General features: G+C 43.0%; 1 protein-coding gene across 1 annotated transcript in view; it reads right to left on the bottom strand.

Moving 5' to 3' along the window:
- The window catches only part of KDM3A (lysine demethylase 3A), a 2,231,127-nt gene that overhangs the window by 660,115 nt on the left and 1,547,294 nt on the right, over positions 1 to 23,718 (bottom strand). Inside the window, exon 21 of the mRNA XM_044063465.1 lies at positions 10,677 to 10,767. Coding sequence (XP_043919400.1) covers positions 10,677 to 10,767 — 91 coding nt within the window. The remainder of the gene's footprint in view (positions 1 to 10,676; positions 10,768 to 23,718) is intronic.

The following is a 23,718-nucleotide window of genomic DNA, read 5'->3' as shown; positions in this document are numbered from 1 at the left end:
CTTTTTGGATCTTTCCAAGGCATTCGATATGGTTGATCACCAACTTTTAATCCACACCCTGCAAATGTTCTGTCTAGATACTGGAGCCCTCCAATGGTTTCAATCCTACCTGAATGGTTGACAGCAGGCTGTCCTCTGGCAGAACAAACTCTCTAACCTTCTACCCAACACCCTTGGAGAATGGTTTCAATCCTACCTGAATGGTCGACAGCAGGCTGTCCTCTGGCAGAACAAACTCTCTAACCTTCTACCCAACACCCTTGGAGTACCACAAGGCTCTATACTAGGGCCCTTGCTGTTCTCCATCTTCATTAACAACCTTTATACTGTCATCCCAAAAGTCAGCTGTATCCAATAATGCTGATGACTCTACTCTGATTTGCTCAGCCACATCTCCAGTAGAGTTATGGTCAGACCACCTTTAATACAATAGAAAACTGGCTTTCTGAACATAGTCTGATCCTAAATCCCAAAAAAACTAAAATGCTGTTATTTTCACCAACACGTAAGTCTACCGCTTTCACCTTTACCATAAAATCAAATGATGGCACAATAATCTCCCCTGACCCATCTACAAAACTATTAGGTGTCATCATAGACAATAATCTAAAATTTGACCCACATGTTAACCAAACTATCAAAACCATCAATAAAAAACTAGGGTCACTTTACAGAATAAAAGCCTTCCTAACCCCTCCAGCTAAAATTGCCATAGTTCGCTCTCACCTTCTTTCAACCCTTCTGTATGCATCCCCTCTACTCTCGAATTTAAACAAGACTGTCCTTAAACTCTCAATTTGCTACAACCACATTGCCAGGTTTGCCACTGGGCTGCCTTTTAGGACACATCATTGCATCAATCTAAATCAGCTTGGGTGGCTTCAACTACCCAGCCTAATCCAGTATAACCAACTGATCATGGCCTATAAAATCCTCTATAATCCGGACAATACTCCTGCACTTAAAAATATTATCACCCCCTATAACAATCCTAGACCACTTCGATCCTCTAACAAACTACTAATTCAGACTAGCAAAATTAATAACACAGACGGTGATTCTCTCGTTGCAAACTCTGTAAGTAGATCCTGGAACTCTCTTCCAGCTGATATTACCTTACTTTCCACCTTAGGTCAATTTAAAACTAGACTCAAACAACATTTGTCACTTAACTGGCTGTGTCAATGTATCAAGCCTGGCTAACTCTCTCGAGAATGTGTAAAAATCTGTTAACCAGTTTACTGTTTAATTTAATCCCGATTTGTGCTCAGGATTAACTGTAACCTGTGGAACTTGTTTAACTTGCTTACTTATGTAATCCCTGTAAATAGTCTGTTTGTAATATGATATGTAATGCTGGTATTATGTAATGCTGTATCTGCTTACCCTTGGAGCTTTTCTCCCCGGGCCTCCGCTGAAAATGGACATGCATCCAGTCGGACTATCCCGGTCAACAAATGTAAAATAAAATAAATAAAATAAAGGATTTTCGACTGAAAACAGACTGCCTGCCTTGCTTAGATTACTTTCGAATACTAAATAATGATGTACAATTATATATTTTGATTACTTTTTGTTTCGTTTTGACTTAAGACGAGTTTACGTTCGCGACTTCTACTACTATTGCCTGATCTGATTAATATACAGTGACTAGCTAGAAATATATGGACTGAAAATCTTCCACACAGAGAAGTTTCTTACACTGTTTTGCCATTAGCATATTTCAAATTAAGTTAAATAACTATAGCAGAAAGAAAAGGAAGACTGGAGCACATGCAGCAAACCTGACAGGAAATACCCCGCAGGGCATACTAGGAACTCACATGACAGGAACTTATAAAATTGGGAAGGGGACTGGAGGAAGTCAGACAACACTGATACACGGGTATGGTGAGTACATAACTTTTATATCTGATGATGTTTTTTTCGTCCATTTTTTCACTGCTAGGATAGTGTCCCTAGCTACAGAAACCCTGAATTGTCCTCAGGGAAGGATATTTCTAAGTAAGGCAGCCAAATGCTGCCCTATTCCTAGACAAGATGTCCAATTTGTAACTATTTACACAAAAGGTATGAGCACTGGACAGTGTGGCAGCTGCACAAATGGCATCTATAGAAGCTCTGCATCAAAAGGCAAATCATGTGGCCAAATATCTGGAGGAATGAGCCTTGGTGGAATAAGCCAATTACTACTACTATTACTATTATTTGCAGTTTGGGTAATGTCTGTCAATCCTTCATTCTTATTGGCAAAAGAAATGCAATCAACGAGCCATCTACCCAATGTTACTTTAGATACTGCTTTGCCCAGTTTAGTTTTAAGAAACAATTGTCCGACTTTCTGAAATTTTTGATTCTGTAAACACAGAACGTAAATTGTCTATGAACATCCAGAAGCAGAAGCATGTATTCTCCCTTGTTTGAAAAACTCTGGAAGATAACAGGTAGATTGATGGACTGGTTATTTGTCTATAATACCAACTTTGGTAGAAAAGGAGGGTTGGTCTGAACGGATATCCTATCCTTATGAAAAGTCAGATATGGTGGCCAGAAGAAAAACACCTGCAGTTCTGATACTCATCTAGCTGATGTAATAGCGACAAGGAAAAGTTTTCCATGATATAAATTTAAAGTCTGTCTTGGCTGAAGCCTCAAAGGGAGGTTGAGTCAAAGAATGTAGCAATACCGTTAATTCCCACGGAGAAGTGAGGTCTTTAATAGGTTGCTGAAGTAAAAACATACCGTTAAGAAAATCCTTACATAATCTTGGACAGGCCAAAGAAAAATGTTTTTTGCTTAAGCAAGTTAGAAATGGCAGCAAGCTGGACCTTGACTGTCGAGTAACTAGCTCCATCACTGAAAATGGAACAACAAAGTCAAGAACCACTGGGATAGGTGTTGTAAGGTCGTCTAATTGTCTCCGGAGGGTTCAAACAGAAAACCTTTTATATTTGCTCTTACAAATCTTTCTGGTAGAAACTTTCTGGGATGATGGAAGGATGCGATGAACTGAGGATGGAAGCCTGGAGTTTCAAGCCATCAGTGGAAATAGAGAAACCATGTGGTCAATTTGAGGGTTCAAATATCCAGCTGAGGTATTAACAGACATGTGACACTTAAGGTCCTAAGAACGATCCAACACTCAGGGAGAGAAAACTAGGTGAGGCCACAGGAAGTGGAACTATACTTGCCAAGGCCAGTATTGGGCAATGAAGATTACTTTGCTCTTCCTCTGAAATGCTTTCGGGAGTAACTTGGGAATGAGGGGGGGGGTGGGGGAAAAGGCATTCAGGAGACCGGAGGGTCAATTGTGAATCAGAGTCTCTCAGTGAATCCCCCTCTGGAGGGATTAGGGCAAAGTACCTGCTGCACTTGGTATTGAGAAGAGAAGCAAACAGGTCACAGCACGGCTCCACTGGCGAAGTATAATTTCTGCCACTGACAGAGATCACTTGTAAGGAAGTAAAACTTACCTGTTCAGTTTGTCTGCTAGACTTATTTTTTTTATTTTACATTTGTTGACCGGGATAGTCCGACTGGATGCATGTCCATTTTCAGCGGAGGCCCGGGGAGAAAAGCTCCAATGGTAAGCAGATACAGCATTACATAATACCAGCATTACATGCGCAAACACGGCCACATTTTATTTTATTTATTTATTCCCCAGAATATGCACCGCCAAGTGAAAGCAGCTGGAAGAGATCACCCAATGTCACACACTCATTACCTCTTGATACAGGGGGTGTAGGAACAGCCCCCCCCCTTTATTGAAGTATCAGACCACTGACATGTTGTCCATCTGAATGTCAACCTTCCATAGATGGAGAACATCTTGAAATAGCTGCAACGCCATTAGGACTGCTCTCATTTCTGTGATACTGATGTCAAGAGTGACCAGTAACAGGGTTAAGTGCCTTGGACTGTTCTTCCCAAGTAAAGCCCTCCTCCTACCCTAGTTGGGAGGCATTCATTGTCACTGTAGCCTTGGATGCAGGAAGGATAAAAGGGTGGCCCAAGGAAACTTTTGTGCGAATCCACCAGGATATGTGTTTTCAAATATTTCTAATTTGAATAGGTGCAGACAGAGGGTTATGTCCTACTGACCACTGTACCACAAGGGTTCACTGTTGTAACCTCATGTAAAATCTTGCTAAAGGTACCAGAACTACAGAGGCTGCCATTGCTCAGAAGCTGTAATGCTAGCCTGGCTGGTGGGAAAGGAAGAGTGTGTGTAATGCTTGGTTCCGTAGACTGCTTAACCTTGTCTGTGATAAGCTTGATCTGCATCACACTATCCAGATGAGCACCAATTAATTCCAGGGCTTGTGAAGGGGGGAGAGCAGAGGACTTGGCATAGTTCACTATGATGTCCAGTTGAAGACAGAGAGCAAGTAGTCCCTAGCCTGAAAAAGTAAAGGCTTAGTGGAAGCAAAAAGGAGCCAGTCATCTAGGTTAAGAAAGGCACAGAATCTGTACAGTCTCAAGTGAGTGGCAACCACTGCCATGCACTTTGTAAACACCCTGGAGGTTGTGGTGAGACCAAACAGCAGGCTCTGAACTGAGAGTGACCGGCTCCCAGCCAGAAGCATAGGTATCTCCTGGAGCACCTGTGCATCTTGATATGACAGCATGCATCCTGGAGATCTATGTGGTACGTCCAATCATCCTTCTGCAACAGTGACAGAATGGACTGAAAACAGTGGCCTTCCAGAATTGAGTGTTTTACAAATTGATTCAGATGGCTGAGATCCAAAATTCGTCTTAGGTCTCATCTTCTTTGGCAATAAAGAATCTTGAATAGGTTTTGGATCCTTGCTGGTCTAAGGGGAATACCCTTTTATTTAGCAGCTTTTCTATTTCTATGGCTGCTGCTTTCCTCTGACTGGGCGGACCGTCAGGAATTTGTTTGTTCTGTTGGGGAAGAAGGAAAAACAGTAACTTCTAGACATTATTTTGCATACCCAAGTATCTTTGGTAATGGATGTCTAGGCTTCTGGATGCAGAGATAAATGTCCCTTGACTGCCTCCAGAGTTTAGCAGTCAGGCGACCCTTCAGGAGTGCTGAAAAGACTTTTTAGAAAAAGGACCTCTAAAACCTTGATGTTCTGGGCCATCTCTGCCAAAGGGGGGAAGATGGCCTCTGCTGCAGGGGGATCTGTCTCCACACGAGTCCTGGAAAGACCTTCCTTCTTTTGGAAAGTACAGTTGTGTACACTTACCATAAATGTAGATGTTCTTGTGCATTCACTGTTGCAGTCATCACCTGTGGGTTATCCTGCTGCCTTCAGCCGGCCCGAATACCAGTGTCAATTTTTTTCTGAATTGGCTGCGGTCGCTTGCTGTCTGACATCAGGTCATCAGTGCTACAAAGGAAGGCAGCACATGCCATTAGATAGTTTTTTCTTGCCCTAACCAGTCACGAGTCCCAGGAAATATGGTAAAATGGTCCTGGTGGCTAAAAGCCACTTTAAGAAGCTTTTCTTAGGGAGACATAAGAGGATATAAGGGGGAAGGAGGGAAAGAAACCATGACTGCAACAGTGAATACACTCGAACATCTAAATTTATGTTAAGTGTACACAACTGTATCATGTTCTTCATGTTTCACTGTTGCAGTCATCACCTGTGGAAGGATTCCCAAAGCTGAGGAGAGGGGTGTAGGATTAGTTAGAGACCTAGGAATGGGTCAGCATGCTCTGCAGAGGCAAACCCTGCCCTGTCCTTAGAGAACAGAGGTAGGTGGTGAAGCTTGGTAATGGTAAGGACAGACGTCCAGGTGGCAGTTTCCAGGATGTCCCTGGTGGGAACTTCTCAGAGGAATGTCAAGTAAGTGTAGGCTGCCCTTGTGGGATGTTCCCCATGCAAAGTACATCAGAAATGGGTACAGTGTGAGATCCATTGGTAAAAGGACAGCTTGGAAATGGGCTTCTCCTCTGTCCCTGTGGCAAAGCTGACAAGGAGGGTGTCTGACTTACTGAACGATCCAGTAGGGTCCAGACAGTATCAGAGCTGTCTGTGCACATCTAGTAATTGCAGAATTCTTTCCACCTCATTTTGAGGGCTAGGAAAGAAGGGGGGGGTTGAGGTATGGCCCAGCAGATAGTTACATTAGATACCACTAAGGGAGACCCTGTCTGCATGGCAGAAGATGAAGGGTTCAATGACCATCAGTGCCTGAAGATGTGAAACCGTTCTGGCTGGGGATATAGCTAGCAGAAAAGCAGTCTTTCAGAAGAGGTACCCAAGTTCTGCTGAAGCAGCAGGTTCGAAGGGTGGTAGAGTTGTTTTTTCCCCAAAACATAATTCAGGTCCCAGGCTAGAGTGGGAGACCTTTTGGGAGATCTGATATTAGAATGGCCTTCAGAGGCACTGTTTAATTAAAAGGCGGGATAACAGGGGCTGTTCTGTATCAAAATGAGCTGAGGTGGCTGAGGCATGGATTTAAATAGAGAAGGAGAAGCCAGTATTAAGTAGCTGTGCTAGGTAGTCCAGGAAGAGAGGGCTGGAAGGTTGGTGAGGTATTTTCCCCTCTGGACTGGCTCCAGGTGCAGAATCTTTTCCATTTTCCTGCAAAGGATTTTCTGGTACTCGGCCATCGGGCCTGTGTGATAATGTGCGGATCTGTTAGCTTAACAGGGTCCTCTAGTCTGCCTTTTGAGTATTTGCCATGCTGACAGTTCAAGAGTCTGCGAGTCTGGGTGCAGCATCCCCCATCCCCCCGAGTTAAGAGCTCTAAAATCAGGGGGAAACTGGCTGGGAGGCTGTAAGATCAGGCTGCTCAGAAAGGGGATCTAACGTTGTCTCGGCCAATCTGGAGTAATGAGGATGGCCTTGTGTCTCACCTCCCATAATTTGACCAGTACTTTGGGGATAAGGAGGGATGAGTACACAGTGTACCAGGGGGAGGTGAAGGCATCCACCTTCCTTGCTAGGTGGTAATACCCCCCCTGGTACAGAAACATTTCTGCTGCTGGATGGGATGCGAAGCAGAAAGATCCAACTCTAGCAGCCTCCACACCCATGTGATTAGTGAAATGATTTTTCTGTCTAGCTGCCACTCGAAGGTGTCCAGAAAGTTTTTGTTTAAGGGGTCTGGGCAGGATGTGGTTGATCCCAGGTGGGAATTGGCTATCAGGTGTAGTTCCATGGAAGAAACTGCAAGTCCGAGGCTTATGGCTAGCTTGCACAGAGGGTAAGATAGGGTCCCTCCATGTTAGTAGGTGTACCCCATTATCATGGTGTTTGTCTGTTTGATTAGGAGAACTCCTGACTTGACACGGGGGTTTGAAGGGTGTCAGAGCCTTTTTTACTGCAATCATTTTCTTCTGGTAGAAGTGTAAGGGAAGGTAGTGGGCATCCCAAAGATCTAGGGTGCACCTGCCTTCTAATAGAGCAACTGCTGCCAAGGTAGCATTTTGAATATGGTGACCACCGGGAAGGTATTCTGAATGGGTAGATCCAGGGAGGGGCGCCAAGCGCCCTCTGTCCTAGGGACAAGGCTAGTGGGGAATAGGAGCCTTTGCTTGAGGGATCTGAGGGGACCAGTTCCACTGCCCCTAGGTATAAGTGAGCTTGGACAAGCTCCAGTGCCTCTGCTCAGTGATACTGAGGTAAGGGTACTATCTTAGAATTGGGAGTTAGTTGAAGGAAATTCATATCCCTGAAAAAAGATATTAAAGACCCAATGGTTCTTGGCAGTTGGTGAGTGAAAGGAGTGCAGAAAGGGGAGAGGGAGTTTGAGGGATTTTTACCCTAGAGGGGGGCTTAGAACTCTCTGCCCTTGGGAGTGGAAGTGGTCCACCACTTGGTTCTCTGCTGATCCTGGGATAGGAGTCTGGGTGGTTTGTCCCTGAGGGGCTTACCTTGTCTGCTAGGTGCAGGAAAGGAACAGTGTTTAGAGGGAAAATTCCTGATGAACCTAGGAGGTTGTACCTGGAGGAAATGTTTTACTGTCCATATAGATTTTGCTTCGTCTTCCAGCTTTTTAAGCACCTCTTCTGCTTTTACTCCAAACAATCAGTTCTTATCCAAAGGTGCATCAAGTAATTTAGATATGACATGATCAGGCAAAGATTGTTCCTTTAACCATGCATGTCTCCTAATGACAGATCCTGACAGTGCTGTCCTGCTTGAGACTTCTACGGCGTCAAATTCACAGTGTAATGAGTGTTTATCCACTTGACAACTAGAGTGAAGTAGATCTGCTAACTTTTGAATTGGCACAGTCAGGAAATGTATAAATCTTTTGTTTTAATAGTTCCAAAGTGTGTTTTTGAAATTTTAACATGTGGAACTGACAGCTGAATGCTCAGATAGCTAAGGTTGCAGAGGTGTATACTTTTTACCCCATCTGTCCAGAGCTCTGGAATCCTTGTCAGGAGGGATAGGATTCTTTTTAGAATTAACCTTAGCTCCTTTAGGTCCCTGCGTAATGACCTCCAGGTCTGCAGCAGGATTTCTGCACAGGTGTTTGTAAGAATCTGGTACTCTAATACTGGTCAGGTTTTCTGAGAGCAGGTGGGAGGGCGTCAGAAGTTAAACTGGATTCATGAAAGACATCATCAACCACCTCTAAGATAGGAGGGATGGCCAAGGGTCTGTGCTGGGGCAGCTCTAGAAACTCTTAGTCTTTTCTTAGACTAAGGGAAGTCTTGGGATTCCCAGTGGAAATGCTTCCTGAGGGTGTGAAGGTCTTCCCCAAAGGAAGGATGTTCTGGAGGGGAAGGCAGAATTAATGGATTCCCCTGCATCTGAATCCTCAAGCAGTCAGAGGCAGTTGTTCCTCTTCAAAAATTGAATAATCAGACTCCTCAGAATCCTGCTCTGTTATTTCTGGAGAAAGGTCTCTTTTCTTTTTAGAAGTTGTGGTCTGACTACCCCTGATAAGGGTAATAAGATCCTCTGCCATGAGCTTGGGGTGGTGGAGCAGGAGTAAAATGGTGGCTAGAGGAAGCTTTCCTAGGAATGGCCTTGCCTCTAGGCCTAAGGGTATCCATTGGTCAGAAACGGTAGTAGGAGAAGATGCCGGTTTTTGTCTAAATTTGGTAGTGCTAAATACCTCCTAGGAACCTGGTTCCAGAGTTGCGGCTCTGGACCCAACCGAGGCAGAGACAACCAAAGGCTTGGAAGACGAAGATGTCTGCAGCATACTGGACTCTGAAAGGGTCTCAGTAGAGGCATGTAAAGATCTTGAATCCGGCATCACGGGCTGCGAAGGTGCCTCACTGAATTCCGGAGAACTGACTACCTGCTTTGTGGTAGAGTCATCGGAAGACTTAGCCTGGACTGCTCTGTCTCTATCTGTATCCTTATGTTTTTTCAGAATGTCTATGGCTTGTTTGCTGATGGAAGCCATTTCAGCTACAATAAGAGTTCTATGACAAATGGTTCTCGTGTTAGAGAGGGCACAGAACAGGCAATGGGGGATGTCGTGGTCTGGGCCTAAACAAGTGACGCAGTATGAATGGAAATCTGTGTATTTGCCTTCCACAAGCGAGACAATTGTTAACTTTTCCTAACGATGGTGAGTGCAAGAAAAGAGTTTCCCCAATGGGGTACTTAGCTTTAGATGTTTTAAACTGAAATTCAAACTCTGGTAGAGACCGACCGGCACACTTGTGAACTGCTTCTGCTACGGGTTCCGCGGCAAGAAAGACTGATGTAATGGCATCGGCTGCCTTCCTTTATAGCACTGATGACCTGACATCAGACAGCAAGCGACGCAGCCGATGTAAAAAAACATTGACTGTGGTATTCGGACCAGCCGTGGGCTACCGCAGCAAGGATAACCCACAGGTGATGACTGCAACAGTGAAACACAAAGAACATCCACAGCTTTCTGTCTCCTCTCTGGTTACAGAATTAAGTCCTTTGAGGAGTAGGAAAATATATTTCCAAGGAAAACAATGTCTTCCCATCTTGCTCACACTCAGAGAGTTTCCCTCACCTTACGGCCAAACAAGACGGATCCATCAAATAAAGCATTGATGAATGAAGTCTTGAAAGGCTCTGCAAAGTCACAGACACATCCAGACACGCCTCCTTACAGCAATTTCTGAACCTGTGGCTCTCGAAGCTTCCTCAGAAGCACAAGAAATTAACCTCATTGAAGCGCTCGACAGGTAATGGACAGTGGTCAAGTACGAAAAAATGATCTTGTCCTCTGCAGACATTGACCCTGAGAGGGTAAGGGTACCTAGCAGACAGCAAGAAAAGCAAAGGGCACGAGGCCTGACAACTAGAAGAGTAGAAAGTAAGCAACATATAAGATTTTTAAATCATTTTTCTTCATAATAATGGAAGAGGAATGAAAAAACTGACCCATACAACTGTAATTAACTATTCAAGCTACTGGCAACCATTTTTGAATGCTGAAGTGGCTAACAAGACCGGACATAATTCAGGAGAGGATTATGGATAAGGGGAGGAGCTGAAGCTATGGAGCCAAAGTCTAACAAAGTGGCCAAGATCAGATCACAGACCCATCAGTACAGGAATGGATGCAAAAGATATCAGAGCACATACGTTAAGAATATTGCGAAAGTGATTTCAGTTAGGGCATCTCTAGTGCAGGGAGAGCTCAATACCCTCATCTTTATCAGAAATCATGGTTTCTAGATCATTCCACCTACTCAAAAAAAAAATCAAAAATCAGACCAAATAAATTTTGGAACATACCGACTAGGCATCATGTCTTTGAAATCTTCACCAGGGGGCCAGTCCTTCAGCTTCAGAACCATTGGCTCACCTTCTTTTGTCTTCAATCGTCCTGCAAAATACACATCTCAATTAAAACACAGAACAATCAATATTTCTGTCACTTTATATAAAACATTCTTAGTTCTCAGTCAATACAAAGAATCAAGTTGTTGCCCCAACAGTGGCAATGGACTTCTGCCAAACAAAGAAAAAAAAACTAAGACCAAATCAGTTCTAATTTGGATTAATTTTTACCCATTTATGAACAGACATGGTAGGTCAGATTACATAAAGCTCTCAGCTCTGTGACCTTAATTCATTTATTTTGCTCACTGTCCATTTTGTCAAAAAGCACTCCTTGTTCAGCAGATCGAGAGGTCCTCATGAAGTAAGTCTATTTACAAAGTTCTTATTGTTATTCTTTAACATGAAAAAATATTTACATTTATACCTTCATTACAAGAGGCAGCTGCATGTAGTTCCACATACACATTATACTTTTACACTGATCAGCTTCAATTGCAGTACTACAGTACTATCCACATGACTATAAATTATATGCACATCTTGTAGCTAGGTACTGAACAGATCATATTAAGAATTCTACATGCTTCTTTAAATGTGCTCTCTGGCTGAGGTGAAAGCCGAACATTACTCTTCTACTTTGACTGCTCCATTTTCTCAAAAGACTTCAAAATAAGTAGTTTCTTACAAAGATCCTTTTCTCATCCACAGGTACCATTACCTGGAACTCCTTTTTAATGATTACCTTTTACAATTCATCATGTCACCTTACTCATGAATATGCTGCTCCAGGACCTCTCCCCCAAAAAATCAAAAAGTCACCTATATCCATTACACTATGATAATCTAGTAGTGAAAACTCCACCTAGACTCCCCAAGATTTCTTTAATACATTTTTTTAAATCCATTTATGCACCCTACTGACACCATTCTAAATACAATACTTCTTTTAATCAACTTATCTACTTTGACAGAGCTATATTATCTTTTACTATTCACTTCTAAAGGCAGAATGCTTAACAGTATGTTGTTCCAGATCAGGATTAAACATGCATAGCTCATTTTATTCTAACATGTTTTGATATGCATTATGCCACTGCTTCCAAGACAGTCCATAAAATCAGGCTAACCAACAAGAAACAAGGGGTTACTGCCATTTCTTTGCCAAATTTTTTCTAGCTTTCAATATTTTGTTAGAACACTACAAGCAAAAAGTACAGTTGTGTACACTTACCATAAATGTAGATGTTCGAGTGTATTCACTGTTGCAGTCATCACATTTGGGTTATCTGCCTGCAGGTAGCCCTCAGCCGGCCTGAATACCAGAGTCTGATTCCTGCGTCAGATGCTCTCTTCTTCCATGACGTCAGGTGTATAAAACATGCAGCAGACGCCATTACGTCTTTCTTGCACCAGATGTCAGGTGCCCGCACAATGGGAAGCAATATGTTATGGTACACCTCCAACAAAAAGCAAAATACATCAGAAAACAAATACACTAAACAAGAAGAAAAGGTAGAGACAAGAGAAGTCAGGGGGCTGGAGGGAGGGTAACTAGGACTGCTACAGTGAATACACTCAAACATCTACATTTATGTTAAGTGTAAACAACTGTACTATGTCTTTCATGTTTCACTGTTGCAGTCATCACATTTGGGTTGATTCCCAAAGCTAAGGAAGGGAGGAGGAAGTCAGAGAGCTTTAGAGCCAGCTATTAAGCCCTGCAAGACTGCAGTGGAAAAAACAGCTCTGGATTTAGACAAAAAAGGCATGTGGTAGTGCTTGGTGAAGGTATGTAGAGAGCTCCAGGTAGCAGCTTCTAGGATGTTCCTGGTAGGGACTCCTCTGAGAAAGGATGCAGAGGTAGATGCAGCCCTGGTGGAATGCAATCATATCCCCTGTGGGGTAGGTTTTCCATGGTGCTTATAGCAGAAATGAATGCAATAGGCTATCCATTCAAAAATGGTTTGCTTTGAAATGGCCTTCCCCTCTGCCCCTGCAGCAAAGCCAACTAGCAGTTGTTCAGATTTTCTGAAAGGCTTAGTAATGTCCAAATAAAATCTAAGTTGTCTGTGCATGTCCAAAGAGTGCAGTATTCATTCTCCTTTGTTTGTAGATTAGGGAAAAAGGTAGGCAAATGAATGGACTGATTTAGGGCCACACTAGACACCGCCTTGGGCATAAAGGAAGGATTGGTCCTGAGGGAAAACCTGTCTGTATGGAAAATAACAAAAGGTTCCACTGCTATGAGGGCCTGTAATTCAGACATTCTTCTTGCTGAAGTGACGGCTAGAGGGAAGGTTATCTTCCAGGAAAGGAATTTCAACTCTGCAGTTGCAGCTGGCTCAAAGGGAGGGAGTGTGACATTTTCTAATACAAAGTTAAGGTCCCAGGCTGGAGCAGGGGCTCTCTTGGGGGTTCTTAAGTTGTTGGCCCCTCTAAGGAATTGCTTTAGCAGAGGGTGAGAGAAGAGGGGAGGGCTCAGTATTATAATGTGCTGAAATGGCAGAGGCATGAATTTTAACCGACGAGAAGGATAGGCCCTTGTGGAGCATTTCTGTTAAGTACTGAAGAATATGAGGTAAGCTGGGCACCGTTGTGCCCATCCCCCGAGTCTGGCTCCAGGAACACTATCTTTTCCACTTTTCAGCATAGGATCTTCTAGTACTAGGCCTCCTTGCCCCCAGAATAACATCTAGCACCTGCTTACTGAGGGATGCTATTGGAGAGCTCAAGGAATTAGCCAGGCTGCAAGGTTCACGGTTTGAAGCTGAGGGTGCAGAATCAGGCCCACCTGCTGGGACAGCAGGGAAGGGGTCTGAGGCAGGTGCCATGGTTCCAGCAGTGTCATACTGTGCAAGAGGGGGCACCAGTGCTGGTGTGGCCAGTCTGCTGCAATCAGTACTGTCCTTGGCTTGTCCTGTTTGATCTTTAGCAGAACCTTCGAGAGGAGTGGCAGAGGGGGAAAGGCACAAACATAGAGGCTTTCCCAGGTAAAGGACAGAACATCCACTTTCCAAGCTTGACTGTGGGAAGTCCTTGTGCAGAATTTGTCCATTTGGCAGTTCTGTGGGGAGGCAAACATGTCTACATCTGGAGTCCCCCCATCTGTTCCTCAAGAGGTTGAATATTTTTGGTTCCAGTTTCCATTCACGTGGGTCCATGAGATTTCTACTTGGGTCGTCTGCCAGTGAATTTAGCTTGCCTGGCAGGAAATGAGCTTGTAGGTGCACTTGGCAGCTCAAGGCTGTGTTCGACAGAGTCATGGCTTGTCTGCAGAGAGGGTACGAGTCAGTTCCCCCCAGCTTATGTACCACATAACTGTGGCGTTGTCTGCCTTTACCAATAATTGTCCTGGAAGGATGTGGTCTTTGAAGGTTGTAGGGGAATTTTGTACAGCTAACATTTTGTACAGCTAACATTTCTTTTTGGTTGATATGCAGGTGCATCTATCTCTGGTTCCATTTGCCCCGAATGCATTGCCCTGCCAAGTGAGCCCCCCATGCATAGTCTGATGAGTCTGTTAGGGTTTGGGTGGCAGGGGGTAGAGTGAAAGGGAGCCCCTTGTTGTGGTATCAGGCCTCTGCCCACTAAAGGAACTGCCTTTATACAAGGAATGATATGAATCACTGATTCCAGATCCTGAGAATGTTGACTCCATAGGCTTTTTAGATACCATTGTAGTTTCCTCATATGCAGTCTTGTATATGGAATTAGTAGAATTCAAGAGGCCATGAACCCCAGGCCTTGCAGAATTTTCCTTGCGATAGCTGGGGCTTTGTGGCCAAAGGTTTGACGTAGGTTGTCAAATAAACTTGTTTCTCTGGAGTGAGAAAAGCTATCTGGGAAGTTGTGTTCAAGCTTGCTCCCAGGAATACAATCTGTTGGCAGGGTACTAGGTGAGATTTTTTTCGTTTATGGTGTACCCCAGTGAGGTTAGAAGTTTCTTTACGAATGCCAGATGTTTTAATAGCAAGTCCTGGCTTTCTGCCTGAATGAGACAATCATCCAAGTATGGGTATATCTGAATGTTTCTCTGCCTGCAAAATGCAATGGCTGGAGATAGACGCTTTGTGAATACCCTGGGTGAGCAGATAAGCCAAAGGGAAGTGCACAGAACTGACAGTGCATGGAGCCTGCCCTGAAGTGTAGGTATTTCCTGCAAGATTCCCTTATTGGGATGTGCAGGTAACCTTCCTTTAAGACTAAGGTTGCCAACCAGGCATCTTTGCCTAGCATAGGAAGCAGCTGTTGAAGTGTTAGCATTTTGAATTTTGGGATTACCAGGAAGGTGTTTAGAATAGACAGGTCCAAGATAGGACGCCAGGAGCAGTCTTTACTGGGTACCAGGAAAAGTCTTGAATAAAATCCTTGTCCCCTTTGTTCTGCTGGGACAGGCTGAATAGCCCTGATACTCAGGAGAGAGAAAACCTGCTGTTGGGCCTCCGCCCACTGATTTGGGGGTAGGTCTGGCCAACTTTTGGGGGTTGGTAGGGTAATACGTATGCTAACCTGGTAGTTTACTACTGGGAAAAGAACCACCTTTTTAATAGTAAATACTATGATAAAGTTCTGCTTTACAGAAGGTTTGTGGATGATATCCTTATTTTTTGGAATGGAACTGTAGATGAATTAAAGGATTTCATCTGTTAGCTAGAGTCCACGACCAGCTTTCTGAGATTCACGATGGATTGTTCTAGTGAAGTGATTAGTTTTCTAGATATCAACATAAGCATAGATAGACATGGTAAGGTTTTAACCTCTTTATACAGGAAACCATGCTGGAAAAACACTCTGCTTCAGTTTAGCAGCATGCATCCCTGCCATATATTCCCCAACATAGTTAGGAGCAAAGTTCATGAGACTCATTAGGCTATGTAAAGTGAGCCACGAATTAGAGAAACAGGCTGATATAATGGAATGCCTCTTCGTTGAGAGAGGCTATGATAGAGGCATGGTGAAAGATATTAGGAATTTGATATTAAATAAAAACAAAAATAACAATAATAACACTAATATAGGTAGAAAAGGGTACATTGGCTTTAAGAGTCTTACATCAGCTACCAAGGAGATGAATGATATGAGATTAACTTTTTATTACTAGATTCAATAACGATAATAAAGAAACAACAAGGATTATAAGAAAAAATTGGCATGTTTTAACAATAGATCCACATATTGCAGACATACACCCCGTTTTACTTATAGAAACAGTAAAAATCTGAAGCAGCTACTTTGTATTGAACATGAACAGAGTTAAGTAAAACAATACTCAGATAAAATGAGAATGGGTACATATCCTTGCAAGAAGTGCAATATGTGTGGTTTGATTACTGGCACAAGTATTCATGCATCCGGATACTGATTATGTTTTTGAACCTAGATTTTTTGCTTCTTGCAACAGTACTAACCTCATGTATTTAGCTACATGCGTACGATGTGAAGCGTTCTATGTTGGTTTAACAAAGAGAAGGCTGAAGGATAGGATGTATAATCATTCTTATGAAATCAAAAAGTCTAACCAACAGAATGCTTTAGCCAGACGTTAAACGAGGGACATGATTTTAGATTTAGAGTGTTACAATTAGTTAACTCCTAGGAGAAAAGTGGGTAGTAATATGAATTATTTGGAGACTTTGGAGCTACAGTGGATTTTTAAACTGAGAGCACATTTATCATCTGGTCTTAATCAGTCCATAAATATTAAGCCCATACTTGAAGCACGTAGTAATAAATGAAGGTTTTTACACTTTATATAAATATATTTACTTATAATTAAAATATCAGTATTTGCCCTATTAATAAGCATAATGTAGTGTGATGGGTGTCAGGTGATTTTAAAGTATTGTCATTTCCCCATTTTATTTGATTCCACCATTCTGTGGAATGCACAGTTATTTGGAGGAATAGGTTTTTTTGGTATGTCTCATTCTTTTTGTGCTTTCTACTCGTAGAGCTCACAGAGCCTATCAGGAAGCTGGTATACTTTATTGTATTGCACTGATTATTTAATTGTTTAATTGTCTAATTGTTAAATTGATTGGTTAATTGATCATTTTTGAGTATGAGCCTTTGTATAAAAGTGATTTTATAAATTTAGATGTTAAGATCTGAAGAAGCGTACTGGTTGGTACGCGAAAGCGCTCATCTGTTCTTTTTATTTAATAAATCAGTTGGACTTTTATACAGCAGTATTTTTTCGTGGTGGTTTCACTCGTGTATGTTTTTTGATTTTTTGATTTGGGGTTGGTAGTGTGTGGAAGTGGAATTTGTATCCTTGGGAAACTATTTAAAACCCTTTTGTCCTGGGTAATAACTTCAAAGTTTTTTGCATGCAGGGCGAGTTTTCCTCCTAAGGGAGCAGGCAGTTGAGCAGGGCTTGGAAGGGGCTCAGGGTAAGTCATTGTGCCATTTTTCCGTATGGGGTGGCTTAGTACTCCCTGCTTTGAAAGTGGGAGCCCCTCACTGCTTAGGCCTGTGCGCAGGCTGAGACTGTAATCCGGGTAGTCTGCTGTTCCTGGGTTTGGACTGAGAAGGCCTGGAAGAGGCTGGAAAGGACCAATTCTTTGAAGGCCAATGCCTACTAAATCTGGGAGGCTGTACTTGTAGGAAATCTTTAACAGTTTGCATAGATTAAGCTTTTTCCTCCATCCTTTTAAGGACAACAACTGCTTTGTTGCCAAACAGGTGGTCTTGGTTTAAGGGAGCATCCAGTAATTTAGCTTTAACACGATCTGGCAAGTTTTGCTCCTTAAGCCAAGCATGCCTTCTAAGTACAGACCTAGTGACAGCAGCCCTTGCAAGATGCTTCTAGAGTGTCAAAACCACATTGCAAAGTATGTTTACCAACTAGTTCTGCAGAATACCTTAAATCCTGTAATTCTGTGTGTTCAGCACAGTCAGGAATCAACAATTTTCTTTTTAATAAGTCCCATAATATGCTGCTGGTACGTTAACATATGAAACTGGCAATTTAAATCCCTAATGGCCAAATTAGCAGAAGTGTATACCTTCTTACCCCATCTGTCCAGGGCTCTAGAATCTCTATCAGAAGGGGTAGGATTTTTGGCAGCAATAGCCTTAATGCCTTTTGGTCCTTGGGAAATGGTCTCTTGATCCACAGTAGGATTCTTGAACAGGAACTTGAGAGAGTCAGGTACTCTAATACCAGTCAGGTTTTCTGGGAGCTGGAGGTAAAGTGTCTGGGGAAAGGCTAGAGTCCAAGAAAGCATCATCTACAATGTCCAGAACAGGAGGGATAGCTAAAGGCCTGTGTTGAGGAAGGAGTAAGAATTCCCTAAGCCTCTTTTTGGAGTCAGAGTAATCTTGGCTTTCCCAGAGGAAATGCTCCCTAAGAGTGTGCAAGGTTTCACCAAAAGAAAAATCTTCTGTAGGGGAAGCAAAGGGAATGGAATCCTCTGAATCCTAATCCTCATAGGTAGATAAGGGCAAATCCTGGTCATCAGAAGGAACAGAAATACCAGAATCCTGATCAGAAGAATCAGAAGGAAATTCAGTTCTAGGACTCAGAGGGGAAAGGCTGGATTCCCCTAATTAATGTAACAAGGTCTTCGGCCATTCAAAGCATTTGTTTTTTAGGCATGAGGGCCAGAGCATGCGGTTTGATAGTCTGTTTTCTAGGCACGGATCGAGTTTTAGGCCTGGATGAAGAAGATGGCGTTGGTTTAAAATGCAAGTCTGTAGGCCTGAATGCACCCTCAGAAGCCGGTGCCTGCACAGCGGCTCAGGACCTAGCCAAGTTAGAGACATCCACAGGTTCCATAGTCATTTCAGAGTACTGATACAGAGTACCAAAATAATTTGCTGCAAAGATAGCCAGACAACGAATAGTTTGAGGGGTTGAATAAGGCAAAAAAAAAAAAACGACAACGAGGGACGTAGTGGTCTGGTCCTAAGCAAGGTATTTGCTTTCCACAGGTAAGACAATTGCTGACTTTTACTGACATTTGTTGGAGCAAGAAAAAAGATCCCCAACAGGGTACTTATCTTTTTTGAAGACTTCAGTTTTGAAATTCGAAAAAGAAAATTTCAGGAGTCGGCCGACCGGCACTTGCGAACTGCTTCTGCTTCGGGTATCGCATGTCAAGAAAGACTGACGTAATGGCGTCAGCTGCATATTTTATACCCCTGACGACCTGATGTCATGGAAGAAGAAACAGCATCCGATGCAGGAATCCAAGACTCTGGTATTCAGGCCGGCTGAGGGCGACCTGAAGGCAGACAACTCAAATATTTTTAATGACTACAACAATGAAACGAAGATAATCTGGTACAAGCCCACTACATCTCATCTTTCACTCTTCCTGCAAAGACCACCATACTCAAAGTGCCAGTCATGACTAAGAAAACTCTTCCAGTTACAGCAATCAATCTTTGATTATGTTTAAGGTCTCAGAAAAACCCTCAAAGTATTTAACATCAGACTACCAATGTTGGCAAAGCCAAAGCAATATGCCATATTTACCTCTTAATGTCAAATATTTTGCTTTTTAATTCAACCTGTGCATTATTGAAACATGGATAATTTCACAAAATGCTATGTGGCCTCAATGTGTGCAATTTTAACTTACCAGGTTTACTATACTCCACATCAGTAAATCGTGTTTTCCACCTTAACAGCAACATGACTAAATCATGTTCTGCATTAGAGCAACTACAGAGCTGAATGCTTAGCTCCTCTGTTTTCCATAATTTTATAGCCAGATATAAAGTACAGTTGTATACACTTACCATAAATGTAGATGTTCGAGTGTATTCACTGTTGCAGTCATTAAATTTGGGTAATCTGCTGCCAGGTTGCCCTCAGTCAGCTTGAATTCCAAAGTCTTGGGTCCTGCATCAGTTGCCGCCTCCTCTTCCATGACGTCAGGGGTATAAAACATGCAGCCGATGCCATTTTCTTTAGTTTTTCTTGCCCCCGATGTCACGTGCCCCCAAAAAGGTAGCAAAAATATATATACATGCATCAATATAAACTTTTACCTTCATCTACAAGCAAATACACCACATAGGTTGTAGAAGATGAAGGAAAGATAAACTCCAGGATGTCAGGGGGATGGTAGGAGGGTAACCTGGACTGCAACAGTGAATACACTCGAACATCTACATTTATGGTAAGTGTACACAACTGTACTATGTTCTTCGTGTTTCACTGTTGCAGTCATTACATTTGGGTAGACTCCCAAAGCTATGGTTGGGAGGATGGAGCTAAACAGCATTAGGAGCAGCTATAAGGCCCTGCAGAACTGCAGTGGCAAAGCCTGCCCTGGATTTAGAGTAAAGAGGCAAATGACAATGCTTTGTAAAGGTGTGAACAGAACTCCAAGTAGCAGCCTCTACAATGTCTTTGGTTGGTACTCCCCTTAGAAAGGCTGCTGAAGTAGCTGCAGCTCTGGTGGAATGAGACCTAATGCCCTTGGGCACAGGTTTACCATGGTGTAAGTAGCAGAAACGGATGCAGTGGCTTATCTACTTTGAAATTGTCTGCTTTGATATTGCCTTGCCTTCTGATCCTGCAGCATATGTCACTAGTAATTGCTCAGTTTTTCTTAGAGCTTTAGTCCTGCTTAAGTAGAATCTTAGCTGTCTGTGTACATCCAAGGAATGCAGAATTTTTTCCCACTTGTTCCGCGGACATGGATAAAAAGGTTAGCAGATGAATTGTTTGGTTAAGAGCCACACTGGAAGCCACCTTAGGCATAAAAGTAGGATTTGTCCTCAGAGATACCCTGTCTGAGTGAAATATAATAAAAGGCTCTACAGCCATGAGGGCATGTAGCTCTGAAACTCTTCTTGCTGAAGTAATTGCTAGTAGCAGAGCTATTTTCCATGATAAGAACTTTATATCAGCAGTAGCAGCTTGTTCAAATGGAGGCAGGGTGAGTTTTTCCAACACATAGTTGAGGTCCCATGCAGGCAGTGGTGATCATCAAGGCCGCCTTACATTTTTGGCTCCTCTAAGATACTGCTTTAGTAAAGGATGAGAAAAGATTGGTGGCTCTGTATTGTAATGAGCCGAAATGGCAGAGGCATGGATTTTAATTGATGACAAAGATAAGCCTTTGTCAAGCATCTCAGTTAAGTACTGCAATATCTGAGGAATATTTGGTTCTGCTGTATCAGTTCCTTGTGCTTGATTCCAAGCACAGAATCTCTTCCATTTGGCAGCATAAGACTTTATAGTACTAGGCCTTCTGGCTTCCAAAATGACATCAATCACAGCTTTACTGAGAGGAGTTGTTTGTATGGCTACATGATCAGCCATGATGCCAGGTTCAGGGTCTGTAGTTGATTGTGCAGGATCTGATTGTTTTGCTGGGACAGTAGTTGTGGTCTTTGAGGCAAGGTCCAAGCTGGGTATTGAGACAAGCTCCTTAGGATTGGGTACCAGTATTGGTGGGGCCAGTCTGGGGCAATCAGTATCATCTTTGATTTCTCTTGTCTGACTTTTAGGAGGACCTTGGGAAGAAGAGGCAGAGGCGGAAAGGCATAAACTGATAGGTTTTTCCAACTGAAGGACAGGGAGTCCACTTTCCATGCTTGTCTGTGATGAGACCTAGGTGAGAATTTTTTCAATTGATAATTTTGAAGAGAGGCAAACAGATCTATGTCCGGGCTCTCCCATTTCTCTGTTATCATGCTGAAGACTTGTGGATTTAGTTTCCACTTGTGAGGATCCATAAGGTTTCTGCTTAAATCGTCTGCCAGAGTGTTTTTGTTTTCCTGGCAGGAATTGAGCTTGAAGATGTATCTGGTAGGTCAAAGCTGTGTCCCACAGTCCCATGGCTAATCTGCATAGTGGGTATGAGTGTGTGCCCCCCTTGTTTGTTTATATACCACATGACTGTAGTGTTGTCTGTCTTTATCAGTAGTTGTCTTGGATGAAGTATGTCCTTGAAGGCTGTTAGGTCATTTTGAACAGCTAGCATCTCTTTCTGGTTGATATGTAGATGCATTTGTTTTGGTGACCATATACCCTGAATGCATCTTCCTGCCATGTGGGTCCCCCAGGCATAATCTGATGCATCTGTTGTAATGGTTTGGCTGGCAGGGGGTAGAGTGAATGGCTGTCCCATGTTTTGGTGACATGCCTTTGCCCACCATAGAAACTCCTGTCGCATGCAGGGAATGAGAGGAATCATCGTTTCCAGATGGTGTGAATGTTGACTCCATAAACTTTTTAGGTACCACTGAAGTTTCCTCATATGCAGTCTTGCATATGGAATCAGTAGGATGCAGGATGCCATGAAGCCCAGAGCCTGCAGAACGCGTCTTGCAGAAGACTGGGTTTTTGATGCCATTAGTTTGAAGTAAGCAGTCAGTTGCCTTTGCTTGCCTGGCGTGAGGCAAGCCATTTGGGCAGTTATATTCAAGCTTGCACCCAGGAATGTTATCTTTTGAGAGGGCACCAGTTGTGATTTCTTTTCGTTTGTGTACCCTAGGCATGTTAGAAGTCTTTTCACAAATGCCAGGTGTCGAAGAAGAGTGTCCTTGTTCTCTGCCTGAATGAGACAGTCGTCAAGTAAGGGTATATTTGTATACTTTTTTGTCTGCAAAATGCAATTACTGGTGCCAGGCACTTTGTAAAGACCCTGGGCGCAGCAGATAAGCCAAAGGGCAGTGCAGAGAATTGGTAATGCATTAAGCCAGCCTTGAATCTGAGGTACCTAACTGCACGATTGTCTTATTGGGACATGCAGGTATGCCTCTTTTAGGTCTAAAGTCACCAGCCAGGCATTCTTGCACAGCATGGGCAGAAGCTGCTACAAAGTCAGCATTTTGAATTTTGAAATGTCCAGGAATGTGTTAAAAAATCGATAAATCCAGTACTGGCCACCAGGCTTTGTCCTTTCTGGGTACCAAGAACAGTCTTGAGTACAAACCTTGTCCTTTTACTTCTTCTGGCACTGTCTGAATGGCCCCCATATCCATGAGGGACGTGACCTGTTTCTGTGACTCTGCCTATGGATTTTTTGGCAGATCTGGCTAAATATTTGCCACAGGCAGAGTGTGGAAATGGAATCTGTATCCCTGTGATACGATGTTTAGTACCCACTTGTCCGGGGTTATTAACTGCCAATTTTGAGCAAAAAGTGCTAATATTCCCCCTATGGGTGCTGCCAAAAGATAAGTGCTTGGTGCAGGCAGAGGGAAGTCATTGGGATTGCTTTCTGTAGGTTTGCGCTTTATCTCCTCCAGTTTTGGAGGTGGAAGGGCCCCACTGATTTGACCTGTATGAATCTTGCGCCTGGTATCTGGAACCCTTAGGGCGTCTGGATTTGCCCCTTTGAGCTCTGTCTGACACAGGAAAGGACCAATTTTTTATAGGCCAGTGTCTACTGAATCTTGGTGGCTGCACTTGTAAGAAGTCTAACAGTTTGCATAGACTTAGCTTTGTCTTCCATTTTCTTTAAAACCTCTTCTGCCTTAATACCAAACAGAGAATCATGCTGTAAAGGTGCATCTAGCAATTTAGCTTTAACATGATCAAGCAAATTTTGTTCCTTTAACCAGGCATGCCTCCTAATCACCGATCCAGTAACTGCAGCCCTGCAAGAGGCCTCTAAGAAATCAAAACCACATTGCAAAGTATGCTTTCCAACTTGTTCAGCTGCATGCAATAAGTCCTGCAATTCTTTAATTTCTACAAATTCTGAAACAAACATCATTTTCTGCTTCAATAATCCCATAACATGTTGTTGGTACTTAAGCATATGAAATTGACAGTTTAAGGCCCTGATTCCCAAGGTTGCAGACGTATAAACCTTTTTTCCCCATCTTTCTAATGCCCTCGAATCTCTGCCGGAGGGGGTAGGGTTTTTTGCTGTTGAGGCCTTAACTCCCTTTGGACCATGTAAAGTAGTTTCAGGATCAGCAGCAGGGTTTTTAAATAAAAATTTATGAGAGTCAGAGACCCCTGTAATACCTGCCAGGCTTACTGGGAGCCGGAGGTAAGGAGTCAGGGGTCAGGCTGGAC

The sequence above is a fragment of the Protopterus annectens genome, chromosome 2.part1 (genome assembly GCF_019279795.1).
Source record: "Protopterus annectens isolate FY-2018-M chromosome 2.part1, PAN1.0, whole genome shotgun sequence".
Classification (NCBI taxonomy): Eukaryota; Metazoa; Chordata; order Ceratodontiformes; family Protopteridae; genus Protopterus; species Protopterus annectens.
Note: the sequence above shows the minus strand (reverse complement) of the source record. Positions and strands in the feature narration are given on the sequence as shown.